The sequence below is a fragment of the Calonectris borealis genome, chromosome 5, assembly GCF_964195595.1.
Source record: "Calonectris borealis chromosome 5, bCalBor7.hap1.2, whole genome shotgun sequence".
Taxonomy (NCBI): domain Eukaryota; kingdom Metazoa; phylum Chordata; class Aves; order Procellariiformes; family Procellariidae; genus Calonectris; species Calonectris borealis.
In genome coordinates, this window is record NC_134316.1 from 4,899,381 (window position 1) to 4,913,193 (window position 13,813).

The window sequence follows — 13,813 nt, forward strand, 5'->3', positions numbered from 1 at the left end:
AACAGCACTAAAGAGCTCTAGAAAATTAGTTCATTCTGTACCTAGTGAGTTATCATCATCATCAATTATTGCCCGTCTCAGATGGCCTGAAGTTAGCATAAGGTCCCCATCATCAGCATCATCTTCATTAGCTCCAGCCCTTGGGGAAGACTGTGGTTCAATCATATCTCCATTTAAATAGTCGTCGTCTTCTCCATCAAAGAGATCATTGTAGTCCTTTGTCAATGTACTGGCAACCTAAAACCAGATTGAAAACCATCATAAAACTTCTTTTGGACATGGAATTCTAGAAATTAATTAACACACAAGAGGGAACTTTCAACGCACAAAACAGAACATTCAATATAATTTGGTAACCTAAATAACCATGTCAATTTAAGAAATACTTGGTACTGATCACCTTGTCATTTGGTTTCTTTCCATCACCGATATTTTCCAACAATCCCAGATTTCCTTCAGTATCTGTATAAGCGATTTGCCTGTATTTGGGGTGCCATGCCAGTCCACAAATTGAGTAATTTTTCTCATGCTTCATCCTAAAAAGAATATAAAAAAAAAGGATTTTTAGTAAGCTTCTCAGGGCAGAAACCTCCCCAAGAGTTATTATAAAAAGTGCTAATATTTACTAGTATTAGAAAGTGATGTTACAGTGATGTTACACATAACAAAATAATTAATAGGTCACCTTTAGAATAAACAGCTACTATAAAAAAAATACAGCAGGTCTTCCTTTTCTATGGATAAAATCATTTAAGCTTTAAAAATCAAACAGAATCATATTCTTAAAACAACAGCTTCCTGATACGTGTAGAAACGATAAAGCAATTCCCCAGCAGTCATACATTCCAGAACCACCCAGTTACAAAAGGAACATTCAGTTGTTTCTGTTGTACCAAACTGATGAATTAATTCCTCTATCTTTTCCACCCTTTATTCTCACAAAAAATTCTCCCATTAATTATTTACATAATCTATCTTTAATTCTTAACATAGGCATTACAGTAACAATCATGTTTCTTACCCAAAATATTCAGACAGATAAATCATCCATTCTCTCCTTCTCTACCTCACTTAATCACACGGTTTTTGGGTGGGGTTTTTTTTTCTTTTTTTTCAGAGAGAGATGCTTTAACTAACCAAGATAAAGTGCATTTTGTCGGTTTGTCCTTTTTTGCCTACAGGTGAGGATGGCTGACTGATGTATCCGTATGTCCTTCTCCCTTTAGAAAATAAATCTTACTGCCAATGATCTTGGGGTTTGGGATGTGAGGAAAATTTGTTTCCATCAAAACTCTCCTTTAATCAACTATTAGATTAAAAGGTAATAAAAGGTATTTGCACACAGAAAACTAGACTACGGAATTTGAACAAAACCCACATTAATGTCCCTTCCCTATTCTATTTCTAAGAATGTAATGTTTCCAGATCCTTCTAGCTATGCAGAAAGGAAAACGGTATATCACATGAATCGGAACATACTTCTGTGCATACTGGATATGGTGGGAAGGCAAAACCATGCCACATTTCTACCCACCACCAAGAGTTATACTCTTTGGAAGTTGCTTCCTTGTAGAACAGGGAAATGATATGGCAGCCCTTGAATTCCCTTCAGCATATGAACCGCAGTACTAGCGCGCCTCGCTCGGGTTGCACAAGAGCGGAGCCCTCCTCTTGCTCCCTTTGCTCAAGTCTAGGCTGAGCGGTGGCACTGCCTCCCAGCACCACCCAGATCTGACACAGCTCTTTTGACCTCTGTGCTTTGGCTCCCTCCCTGTGGACGTGCTCCCAGCCCCACCACCAGCTGGGAGACCATCTATGAGGCCAGGTAAATGGTATTCTTCAACCTGAGCCTTCGTACGCTGTCTCCTGGCGTGCTCGTTTTCAGTGGAACATTAGCAGACAACTTAGAGATCTGCTCTGTAAATCTTATTAAGGCTTTTCAAGAGGCGGAGTTCTACATTTGCACAAGTAAGTTTTACAGAAAAGGTAACAAAATTCTATTTCAAGAAAAAGCATGTACTTCGGCATTTACAGAACAACACTGAATACCTCTCTATGCAATCCTGGGTTTCCACATTCCACACCACTATACTCCCATCCACACTTCCAGCTGCCAGATACTGCCCACAAGGAGACCAGGCCACAACATTCAAGGGCTAAGGAAAAAAAAAAAAAAATTACCAATGCACACACACCATTCATATTTTGGAGCTTAAAACAGACAGATATTCTGGAATTAAAAAAAAAAAAAAAAAGATCTTTAGCAAATTACATCCAGCTCCTGTACTAGAACTGGCTTTAGGTAGTTCCCTGCAAGAACCATTCTTTTAAGATAGCACACTTTTTTTTTTTTTTCGAGAATATCCATCTTCTGTCATTAAAAGCTGTCATGAGGTCGAACAAAACCCGATTCTAGTCACGTAGACAGAAGCATAGTATATTTTGCAAACTCAGCACTAAACATAGCTTTATTTATTTTGAACTTAATACAGTTTCATAAATTAAAATCCAAGACTGTGTGTTCTGTATCTTAATAGCACTAGGCAAGTGGTCCTCTTCAACCCAAAAGTTTCCAAGTATATAATGAGGTCAAAGAAAGATGGCACAGTTAGGGCTACTACATAGCTACATTTCAGCTTAATAAAATATACAGTGAACAACTGATATCTCTGTTGTGTACAGAAATAATACTCTTGACATTTTCCCTAAAATGCCATGTAATTAGAGCAATTTGTGAAAACAGATGTTCTTCAGCTGCAGCTAGTGACTCATGTGTAGACCTTAAAAATCTAGTGGGTTACTATAAATGAAAGAGGGGAACCAGAGCCACATAAAGACGTTTGACACTCACCTAGTATGTCTTGCCTTGTTTTCCAACATAAAGTAACAGGATCAGAAACGAAACAGAAAATGTGAGCAACCGTTACCAAGGGAAGAGGGGGGGAGAGGGCGGGAAAGAGATACTGTCCAGAAGATAATTTCTAGCAGAATAACATTTAAATTATGGAAGATTTAGCAACCACCTGGTTCATGTACCTACCTGTGTGATGAATGTATCTGATAGATCGAATTGACTATCCCAGGTTTCTCTTCTGTATAGTTTAACAACTTTATCTACAGGAATTGCCAGCAACTGTTCAAAGGAAACAAGAATCAAGACAATTTAGAACAAGTTACCTTTCCAACAGAACATTCAAATAGCATAGCTCCTTCATTCAGAAGTATTACAGTTGTGACTGCCTCAGTATTTAATGGTTCTCTACTATCCTAGCAATGCCAACTGAGAAAGTAAAGAAAGCTGAAGTAACTTGCATTACAAGGTTCTTTAATGCTTTCCACATGCAACATAGCAAAACATGCCTGTTTTTATTTTAATCTTCATTTCTTTCTGGCAGAAAACTGAAGATAATGACAGCGGCACCATAAGGTTAGAAGTTCTTATTTATGAAACAGCTAACACACACGTATAAATAGTTTTCAATGCTCTGAGCACAAGGCTTACGTTCTCCTCCTCCCTCCCTCCCCAAACCTCTTTTGACCAGGTTACAATTTCTCAATAAATCTTATTTGAATAGCTGATTCCTGAAATAGCTCATTTTATCTTTCACAAAACTACATAAAGGTTACTGTTTATTTTTTTAGGATTTGGGTTTTTTAAAGACTTCTAACAATCTGCTTCGTAAGAGAAGCGAGACAACCACTTACATTTCAATTGTGTGTGCGTATGTGTGCATGTGAAGAATTAGCCTAAAAATTAAAAGTAGCTGTTCCTACGCAATATGGATATTGAAACAATTTGTACTGCAGGTGACATTCTCTCTTCCACAAAAAAGTTATACATAATGCTATCTAGCAACCAGCTATTTTGAGGAGTGGGCACGGGTAGACAGACACAAAGGCTAAGTCAGGGAAACAAGATTATTCAGGTAAGAACTGTGAGAAAACACTGGAAAATACTCTTTAGATCCAGTATACTGGAAGGTCAATGAAGGATGAATAGGTTCTGCCACACTATTATCACAGGCAAGAACAGAAGCTGTAAAACCATTTTTCCAAATGGCCAACTTTCGCTCAACTCCCTGTCCTTTACTTCAAGTATGGCAGGGCATGCCTCATTTCATACAGGTTCGCATTCATCTGCTCCTTCCTCCTCTCCCCTTTGCATTATCAGACGCTGCAGAGGTGTTCTAGGTTACATGCTAGAAAGACATCTATATACCTGTACTAACTCCCCAGTGATCCATATGTAGCACTATTGCAGCAGTATATACACAATGCACTAGACCTGTAGTATGTACCTGCACCACCTTTAGTCACAACAGAATCGGCTTCGTTCTTCAGGTGAAAAGAAAAGGAACAACTTACTCAGGAAATATTTACAGAGCAAGATTACTGATAGGGCAAAATTTACTTAAAGTAGAGAAAGACTGAGCTCCTTTGATGCTCTGTTGTGAGCAATTTGATTATTTCCCTCGTGTACAATGTTCCTTCCTATTCAGCGCAACATGACTGTTGAATGTTTTTTTGGGCTAACAGCTGGACTACTGCCAAACACAGTTTGAGGCTTAAACAAGCAACCTTTTCCAGGTTTTTATTTTTCCTAAAAGTGAACTTTAACCCAAATTTTTTCCTTAGTCCCAGGAGCTGCAATTTGGGCTTGCCCAGATCGAGTTCTACTGTTGGATTCCTAAAGAGAAAAGAAGGATTAAGATGTGGCTAAAACAATGTCACTTACCTTCCCACTGCCAGGTTGCCAGCCAAGCCTGCATATTGATTTAGCATTTATCACATCGTTACATTTCTGCAACAGCGGCCAGCTTGTCGTGCATGTCTGAAAACAAAATAATAAAAAAAAGAGTTTTTTAGCTCTGTGAAAATCTACTGTATAGTACAAATTCCTAAAGGAAAAGTGTGGAAAAAAATGAAAAGGAAAAAAAGATATGCCATTTTTGAACTGAAATAATCTCTTTCATCCAAATACAATGGTACATGTTACCTTAAAAAAAAACCCACAACTGAAAAAATATCTTGCCAATATAATCCCAAAAATATTTTAATGACAATACAGATACTTGTAACAGAAATACGATCACAGAACAAGTGTGTTTAATCAACTACAGAACAAATGAGCTTTAGGTTATTTCTAGGTTAGAGAGAAATCTAACCAAAGGCATTTGTCAAACCCAGATCAACTGCAGCAAGGCGACACACATCAGCCTGAATCTCGCCACAGCGGTATAAAGAACGAATGGCTTATGTTCTCAAATTACAGCACAGATAGATAAATTATACTGCCACAATCCCATTCCAGGACACTGTTAGTCTAATTGCCCCAAAAGGCACCCACTGTCAGTCTGGAACAAGAGATTTCGCATTAAAAGTATGCTTTTGTTTTAAAAAATAGCAATCCACAAGTGCAGAGGTACATTTTCAACTGTACTTACAGGAATAATTCCACATGGATTCTTATTCCAGTCAATGGCATTTAGCAAAAATAATCCCACATACATATTCAGAATTTCTCCCCCAAAAAGAAAACCCTATTCCAGTAGGGTTATTTCAGTCCAGCTCTTCTTGCTGTCTGTGAAATCCTGGATTTCTCATGAAACACTTAACGTTGAAAGGCAGGCCTTTTACCTGATCTGCGATTTTCCATACTCTGACAGAACCATCACAGCTCGCCGATGCCTACGTAAGAGATTTTTGTAAACAAATTAATAAAGACATCGAGAAATTAATGCTACAAAATTGAAAAAATCCCTATAACCAATGCTACAGACATATAATATATAACAGTTTTAAAAAGAAAGGCTCCCTGTTTAAACCATTTTAAGACTTAAAACTTTCTAATGCTGTCATCTTGATAATTGTACTCGACTCCAAGCTACTGTAATTACAAACCCTCATACTTCACGAGCTGTTTATTCGCAAAAGAAGCTCAAAATTAATATTAAATTGCTTTAGTGAGCCATCTTTTTCCCTCAAAAATCCGATCAGCATTAGATTCCAGAAGAACATAGACAGTAACTGATAGCAAAGCAAAGACTGAGTTCTCCTGGGATGCAACAAGTTGTCACAGATTCCATCATCAGTTAGGTCAGCTGAAATGAAGTAGTCTCATGCACCCCGTCACTGGTTGTTTTTTTGTAAAAAGTATATATTTATTTTCTTTCCCAGGGAAAAGGAGATTCAAAGTAGAAAGTAAACAAGAAAGTTTTTACCAGGTAAACATTCCTGGGGTCAAAAGACAGGCTTAAAACAGGAGCATCATGTCCTCGCAATGTTTTCTGCTTGCTGCTATCAGTCACCTCCACAACTTTGACCATGAAATCACTGTAGATCACAATGGCACAGACATGAAAGTATTAACATTGGTATTAACAATGACAAACTATGTGTCTATGGCAATAAAAATTGGGCACTAACTATCTTTTGGGGAAGTTATGGCTCTCAACACTGTATGAGGCTTACCGCAATAGGAGCAAGGCCAGATTATCTTTATCAGAAAGTAATTTTTGTTCATGTCAAAGTTCATAAGATATGGTTGCTCTTTGAAGAGGATATTATGTACACACAGACCACATACCTGTTTAATATAATATTCTATATGACCTAACGAAAACCTCTGCTTAGATACCAGAGAGCTGACTTAACAAGAACTATCTGTCAAATGGGACCGATATTCATTACTATAATTACTTGGTCATGTGGTTTTTAAAAAAAGATGGAGCAAGTAGTTTATTTTGTGATGTTTTTAACATCATTTTTAAGACCATTTAGTGTATCAGATACACTAACAGATTTTTTACAACTTTATTCCCTCCTCCAAAACTACAAATATTAGCGCATAACTCAAAATATCAATGCTGACTTCTAAGCCAAAGACCTCCTGTGACAATCTTCCAGTACCACTCCCTCTCATACTTCATTGCAACACCCTCAGAGAGAAATTTAATTCTAGGACCTAATTCTATAGGGTTAACCATTACTTTAACTATATTCAGAAACACAGCCTCAGTTTTGTCAGCTATCTAATGCTAACCAGACAGTCAGAAAAGGAAGTCTATAAGCTATACTGCGAGACAACTAAAATTATATTAGTCCTCTTAAACAATGCAAGACAAACTAAAGGAAAAAAAAACAGGCAATAAGGTATTTTTTGTTTATTTGAGAAGCCACACAACTATTTTTCAAATAGTTCATGTGAACTTTGGCAGCCAGCTGGATGATAAACTTACATAAAACTGAAGTTTACAGACTTCACGTAAAAAATTGAGAAATCTGTGACAACTAAAAGCAATTCTTCTTAGCTGCATTCCTTCACTTCATGGCTGTCACCTTCTCCTTCAGTATGTTATAGAAGACCTCATCAAGGGGTGGCCTCACAGTCTTATGAGCTCTTTTTCCTAACGTGAGGGCCCTGCTCAGGCTGCAGAAGTACTGGGTTTTTGTCAAAGTTTTAGAAACTGAAAAGTTTGCCATCTGCCTAATCTCTCTAATCAAAGTCAGATCCTGGGGCAGAGCTGTTCCCTCAGAAACAAGCATTGGCAAAGGGCCCAAACTCATGATCCCTGTCAGATTTAGAGATTAGAGTGGTTACTGCCCCCAGCTGTCCAGCCTCCCAGTTTTGGTGGAGCTGGTGTGTCTGCTCCACAGCTGCCAGAGTTCAGAGTCCACCATATTCATGCAAATTGCTTTCTAGTTCAATTCACACTTGGAGGAGCCAGGGAGCAGATGCAATGCTCTGCCATCTCTAGTGTGGGGATGGAGGACAAATTCCAGTAGAGGGGCAAGCAGACAGCCTGGGTTAGCTACACTGCCCAAAGAGTTCACCATATCCAATTAAGAATCACCTGAGCCTTAAATAAATGAAAAAAAAAAATATTGCCTGCTATTTTGCCATCTCTGTTAATGGAATAGAGTATATTATGTAAAAGCAAAACTCTGCCCTAAGAAATGAACTAACTATGCATTTAATTCCCCTCAGGCGAGTCTTGCAACTGTCATCTGTTATCGTTTGGCAGAACGGTGATGATACTTATGCCAGAGAATGACTCAAAGCTCTCGCACAGATCAGAACCCATCTAACTTTTGCATGTGTACATACATCTGCAGCACCATGATCCTGAACAGTCAGGACATTATCTTTAGCACACAGTAACAAAATCCTTGGTGCTGCAATGAGATCCATATGGGCAAACACTTATCCTTATGCATTATAGGACTGAAAGCTGAAAACACTCAAGTCTCCTAAAGAAAAGGAATTATTTCACAACACCAGATTTCCATTTAAAATTATTTGGTGGATCAAGTATCTCTCAGAGCATTGTTTCCTAAAGTCCTTTTCATTCCTTTCTTCCCCTCCACCCCTGGAAGGCATTTTGCAATACTTTAAAACCCTCAGAGGTATGTGGATTAATGACCTCATTGGTAAAAAATCAGCATGCAAGGAAGTTGCCAGATTTTGAACAATAGCAATGTTTTTCCTTATCATGCACAGATTACCTAGATCCAGCAGCAATTTTGGTACCATCGCTATTAAAGATGACGTGGTTTGCATTCATGGTGAAACGAGTAAGGATACCATCTGGAGCTCCTTCAGGAAATGTATGTATCTGAACAGTATTGTTTGATACTGCTGTGATCAGTCTTCCATTCTAAAAACAAAATCCATCATAAAATTTGTTAGTTAAAACACATTTATGTCCATGGAGCCAAAAAAATTGCTCTGATGTGCCTAATATTTGGCAGATTAACTTTAGTAGTTCCAAAAGAGGTCTGACAGTAAGAGTAGTAGGGGAAATATTCTTTTAACTTGTATTTCTTCCCCAAAAAATGCAGGCAAGCACAGTAACTTTAATAATTTATCACTTTATCCAAACTATTAAAAACTAGAAAGACTATTCTCTTACCTCCAGTCCTGTAGAATTTAATACTGCTAGATTTAATACTGAAACTCCAGTTGCTTCAGCAGACTTAAAATTCATTATGCTAACTATATGGCAATTTACTGCATCAAGACCTTCCCAACTTGTATCTTTACTAAAATAATGAATACTCAAAGTCATAATGAATTTCAAAGAGAACTAGCCAATCTTCTTCTGGTGGATGGAAAATTCACTCCTTTTACATAGGCAAGAAAGCTCTTAGAACAGTAAGAATCTTGCATCCTATTTAGATTAATATGCTGCAGTATCAGGAGAGGGCACCCTTGGACCAAACTTCTGTTAAATGCCACCAGGGAAAGATGAGAAGTTCGTGAACTATAGCTTAGTTCTTTTCAGAAAGCAGAAGGCAGATGTTTACTAAAAATGAATCCAGATTAAAAGAAGTGCAAAACAAAAGAAATAATCATCTTGTACTTGAAAAAGTAGTATCTCTTCTTCAAGTGACAACACTATTCCTCAGTCAGTTTTTGAAAAATATAAAGAAATGCCTTATTTTCTTGACCTTTTTTTTGTTTGGGGGGTGTGGGGGCGGGGGTTGCTTTTTTTTTTTTTTAAAAGTTGCCTAAAGTTATAGTAAAGACAAACAAAACAGCAGCCAGTACTAAATAACCTAAGAGATGAGATTTATTACCTAGATTACATCGACATCTCAAATCAGATCCTCATGACAGTTTCATTAATAAAGAATAATTTTTGAAATAAGATTTCCTGAAGTTAAGTCTCACAAAGTGTTCTTAACTTCTCTGTTTAAAAAAAAAAAAATCCCTCAAAACTAAAAGCACTTTACAATAAACTTAAGAGCACACGATTTTTCCTACTGGTGTCAAAAATTAAAACCAGGATTTTCCCTCCTCTATTCATTAACAGTTTTAGCAATTTCTGGCTCTGCCACTGATTTGCTAAAAGAACTCATTCAAGTCACCTCACTTGGTTTGTGAAAAGATAAGTAACACAATGAAAATTAACCTAAAATACCCTAAAAATCAATGATGAAAATAGATTATAGGTATTGAGGAATAGATACATGAGGTATGTTAAAAGGGATATAAGAAAGAGGTTTCACTTAAGGCAGTAGTTCTGAATAAGGTTTCAGATTATTATTTTTAAAAAATAACACATATATGTTAATTCTCATTTATTTCCTCTTTCATATGCCTCTCCAGAATCACAAATAGTTGAAAAGCAATTTAGAAGTTTTCCTTTATCACTGCAAAGCTAACTACACGATATCTGAAGAACTGAATTGCCACAAGGACAACATTTTAGACCTTCTATTACTAATGTAATACAATAATAATTGCACATAAAGGAAATACTGTGAGAATTCTCAAGCTAAATACATGAACATGCATAGTAAAAAGAATTATTTTCTATTATACAAATTGATACAGGTAACTTATTTGCCTTGTTTTTTTACAAATAACGGCTTCTGAAAGGTATACTAAAAGGAGCTGCCTTAACATTAAAACAGAGTAAGTTACGCTTCAAATGCCAGTCAGTCAGACGACAGAACTGCCTCTAGTCAGCATTCTCACAAATTCTTACAACTTACGCAAGCAAGAATCCTGTTCACTTCTGACTTTGGGGGATAGAGGCATCTTTGGGCTAAATGACAATTTTGAAAGCAAAATATGAGCTAATTATAAAAAAGTATTACCAGACACTGACTTTGTGAAAGTAATTTTTGATTAATATAAATTATAATTCCTCGGACTTTAAAACAGGCCTACATAAAACAACCTCTTGGCTCTTTTTCCTAACACTTGATGATCACATCTTACACTGGGAAACTTTTTGCCACTCACATTGTGAGAAAACACTAAAACAGCCTAAAAAGTTCACTGCATAATCAGCTTAATCTGCTGGGTTTGTTTCTCAGAAAAGAGATCAAAGTCAGAAATGAGTATAACTGAATGTGAAGGAAGAGGAGGAAAAAAAAAATATTACAGAAGTTTAGTATAAGGAATAATTCCTCTACAATACTGTATGGGGTAAAATGAATTGTCAGAAGTATTCTTGATTTATATAAAATACTTAATTTAGTTAAAATATTCAAAAAGTCTATAGGCACATTTAATCAATTAAATTTCTGTGTATTTCAGAAAATTATGTTTTCAATACTGCTTTAATATTTTCACTTAGACATAAAGGTACAATATGTTCATATGCTCAAATTTAAATACCTGCCACTCATTAAACAGCATTCAATTTATTTTTTCCATACATTAATCTGAAGACAAAGACCTATATATTTAACACACATCAGACAAAGATCTACATATTTAACATACATCAGACTGAAATGCGCTACATACAGTATTATTCTTGCCTTTTTCTGTATATTATCCCAGCGTATGTTTAATGTTACCCACACGAGCAGAAATCCCTGAGCTTGAATATCCAGCATCTGTACAGTCACGTATCAACACCAGCATGGCACAACTTAGAGGAGTTCTGTTAACGACGGTACCTTTAGAGCGCATGAATAGGCCTTTTCTCCCACATTAATGGACTTCGGATCATCATCATCCAGGTTTTCCCAAATCCTAACATCTCCATCACTACCACAAGTGACAATGCAGCTGTGGAAAGACACAGGACTTGTTAACATTCAGGAATGGAAAGGACAGCCACTGTGACTTTCAATCCCAAAATGAAAGTGTTACTAAAGTGTTAGGTTTTTTAAAATTGAAACACAATACATACTATGTGATACAGCAAATACCTACATTTGTTATGTCTAATTAACTTATTAAACACGGGGAAGGGGGGGAAAATCACATCTGGTAGCACAACACAATACCTTGAGTCTCTGATAACTACCTAGGCCTGGCACTCAGCTGAACTGACCCTTAGATATTACCACTCAATCCATTTTTTCCAGGACCTAGAGTGAATTTTTCAAAGGACTTAATTAGCACTGATTTCTCTAAGAACTGGGCATTTAATTGCTTCTTAAGACTTTGAAAACTTACCTTACAGCTGATTACAAAGTTGAGGGCAAAACTAAGAGCGTTAATGCATACTTGACTGAAGTTTAACAAGCTTAACATGTTCCAGGCCTACAGAACCCTTAAAAATAGTTAATGTGGAATTTAAGTTTGCTGGAGTTAACTTTCACAATTTTAATGCAGGAAACAATAACTTGAAGTCACAGAGCAAATATACAGAAGTTTGCATGGGATTTTTAATTAAAGACATTGTGAATCTATAATCAAGCCTTGCATTCTTTTTTCTAAAGTTGTTTGTGGACCCAAAAAATTCTAATTAAACAGCAAAATGTTACAAAGCCAGCAGTGAAGCTGTGATGTTGCTCTTAGTTCTGTAAGGTCTGTACTTTGACAGCAACACAACACTGTGTTGATATTGAATATATTGATGCTGGTAGTCCAGCAGTAGTGGACCAGTAGTATTTGGCAGAGGTGCCTGCATCCTTTTTTAAACATTTGCATTGTAATGGCAAACAAGGCTTTTTGTGGTTTTGAGGGATTGTTATTAGACTAACTCTTAAGAGTAGTCTTTGTACCAAGGCTAATGGACTAAAGGAAGGAATAAGAGAATATGGACTTAAACCATACTCAAGATATAAGACTTACCCCTTCAGTTCATTTTGAGAGGTCTTGTTTTCTGATTTACCATTTATTTTTAATCAATAAAAAGGTAACGGCAAATACTTAGTTTATATTTATACATTCAAGAACTAGCGCAAGAATAACAAGAAAAGGCAGCAAGCCCAATATTGGATTTCTTCAACTATATTTTTAATTTCTTAGTGCATATGTGAACATATTTACTCCCACACTACACTAATTTCTGCTAGATTCTATGAAGTCACTCATAAAAAGTGCATATAGTTTTTGTATATATACATACCTACTATATACACATACATATATATATATATGCTTACGTTTAAGTTATAAATCAATCACTTCAAAACTCAGGGCATCAAAATATGTCATGTAGCCAGTTCTCAACACAGGCAAAAACCAAAGGATTTGCCAGGCCCAGCCGGGCCATAAATCCATGCCAGTACCTACCAGTTTCTGGGACAGAAACCCCTGAGAAAGCAGCAGACAGGCACAAGACCACCCCTCCCCCAGGCCACCCTTCACCCGGGTCTCCGGCAGTTACCTCCCCGTGTCATCGAAGCAGACGTCCGTGTGGCCCTCGGTGTGGCCGTACCGCATCGGCTTCTGCGCAGAAGGCATCTTCGCTCTCACCTTGTTTATTTACGGAAGACAAAAGGGGGAGAGATAAAATAAATTTTAAAAGAAAAAGCTTCGGGAAGAGCCTCAGACGGCAGGGCAAGGTCAGAGCTGCTGGGACACCCACCCACCCACGCGGGGGCTGGGGACACGGAGCTCGGCCCCCCGCCGTGCCCCGCTCGGCCTCAGCAGATGTCGGACGCGGAGCCTGGACCTCCTGTGTGGGAAGGGCCTAGCCGTGGTGGCGAACCAAGAAAGAAAACGGGGAAAAAAGCGGGTTACAGGGACGCGGGGTGCCGGGGACGCGGGGTGCCGGGGACGCGGGGTGCCGGGGACGCGGGGTGCCGGGGACGCGGGGTGCCGGGGACGCGGGGTGCCGGGGCCTGTCCCTCACCACCGCAGCGCCCGGAGCAGGCCGAGCCGAGCCAGGCCAGGCCGCCCGCCGGCCCCTGGAAGGGGCCGGCCCCTGGAAGGGGCCCCCCCCTCCCCGTCAGAGGCTGCGGCTCCCCCCGCGCCGGGGAAGGGGCCCGCGCCGCCCGCCGCGGCGAGGGGGAGGCCCGGGGCCGCGCTACCTTCCCGCCCGCTCACTGCGCCGGCCCCGCCGCCCGCTTCGAGCCTTCCCGCGCTCAGCCCCGCCGCGCCCAGCCCGCCCCGAGG

General features: G+C 38.6%; 1 protein-coding gene across 2 annotated transcripts in view; it reads right to left on the reverse strand.

Moving 5' to 3' along the window:
* Positions 1 to 13,804, reverse strand: part of WDHD1 (WD repeat and HMG-box DNA binding protein 1) — a 29,991-nt gene extending 16,187 nt beyond the window's left edge. Inside the window, exons 1-11 of one of the 2 annotated variants that reach the window (XM_075150781.1) lie at positions 13,729 to 13,804; positions 13,083 to 13,171; positions 11,419 to 11,530; positions 8,506 to 8,657; positions 6,222 to 6,333; positions 5,638 to 5,688; positions 4,736 to 4,831; positions 3,041 to 3,133; positions 2,050 to 2,156; positions 401 to 536; positions 42 to 237 (exon numbers count right to left, since the gene is read on the reverse strand). In XM_075150781.1, the coding sequence (XP_075006882.1) occupies positions 42 to 237; positions 401 to 536; positions 2,050 to 2,156; positions 3,041 to 3,133; positions 4,736 to 4,831; positions 5,638 to 5,688; positions 6,222 to 6,333; positions 8,506 to 8,657; positions 11,419 to 11,530; positions 13,083 to 13,159 (1,132 nt within the window). In that variant the 5' untranslated portion in view covers positions 13,160 to 13,171; positions 13,729 to 13,804. The remainder of the gene's footprint in view (positions 1 to 41; positions 238 to 400; positions 537 to 2,049; positions 2,157 to 3,040; positions 3,134 to 4,735; positions 4,832 to 5,637; positions 5,689 to 6,221; positions 6,334 to 8,505; positions 8,658 to 11,418; positions 11,531 to 13,082; positions 13,172 to 13,728) is intronic. The other variant, XM_075150782.1, reaches the window with a different exon arrangement.
* Positions 13,805 to 13,813: the final 9 nt, after the last annotated feature.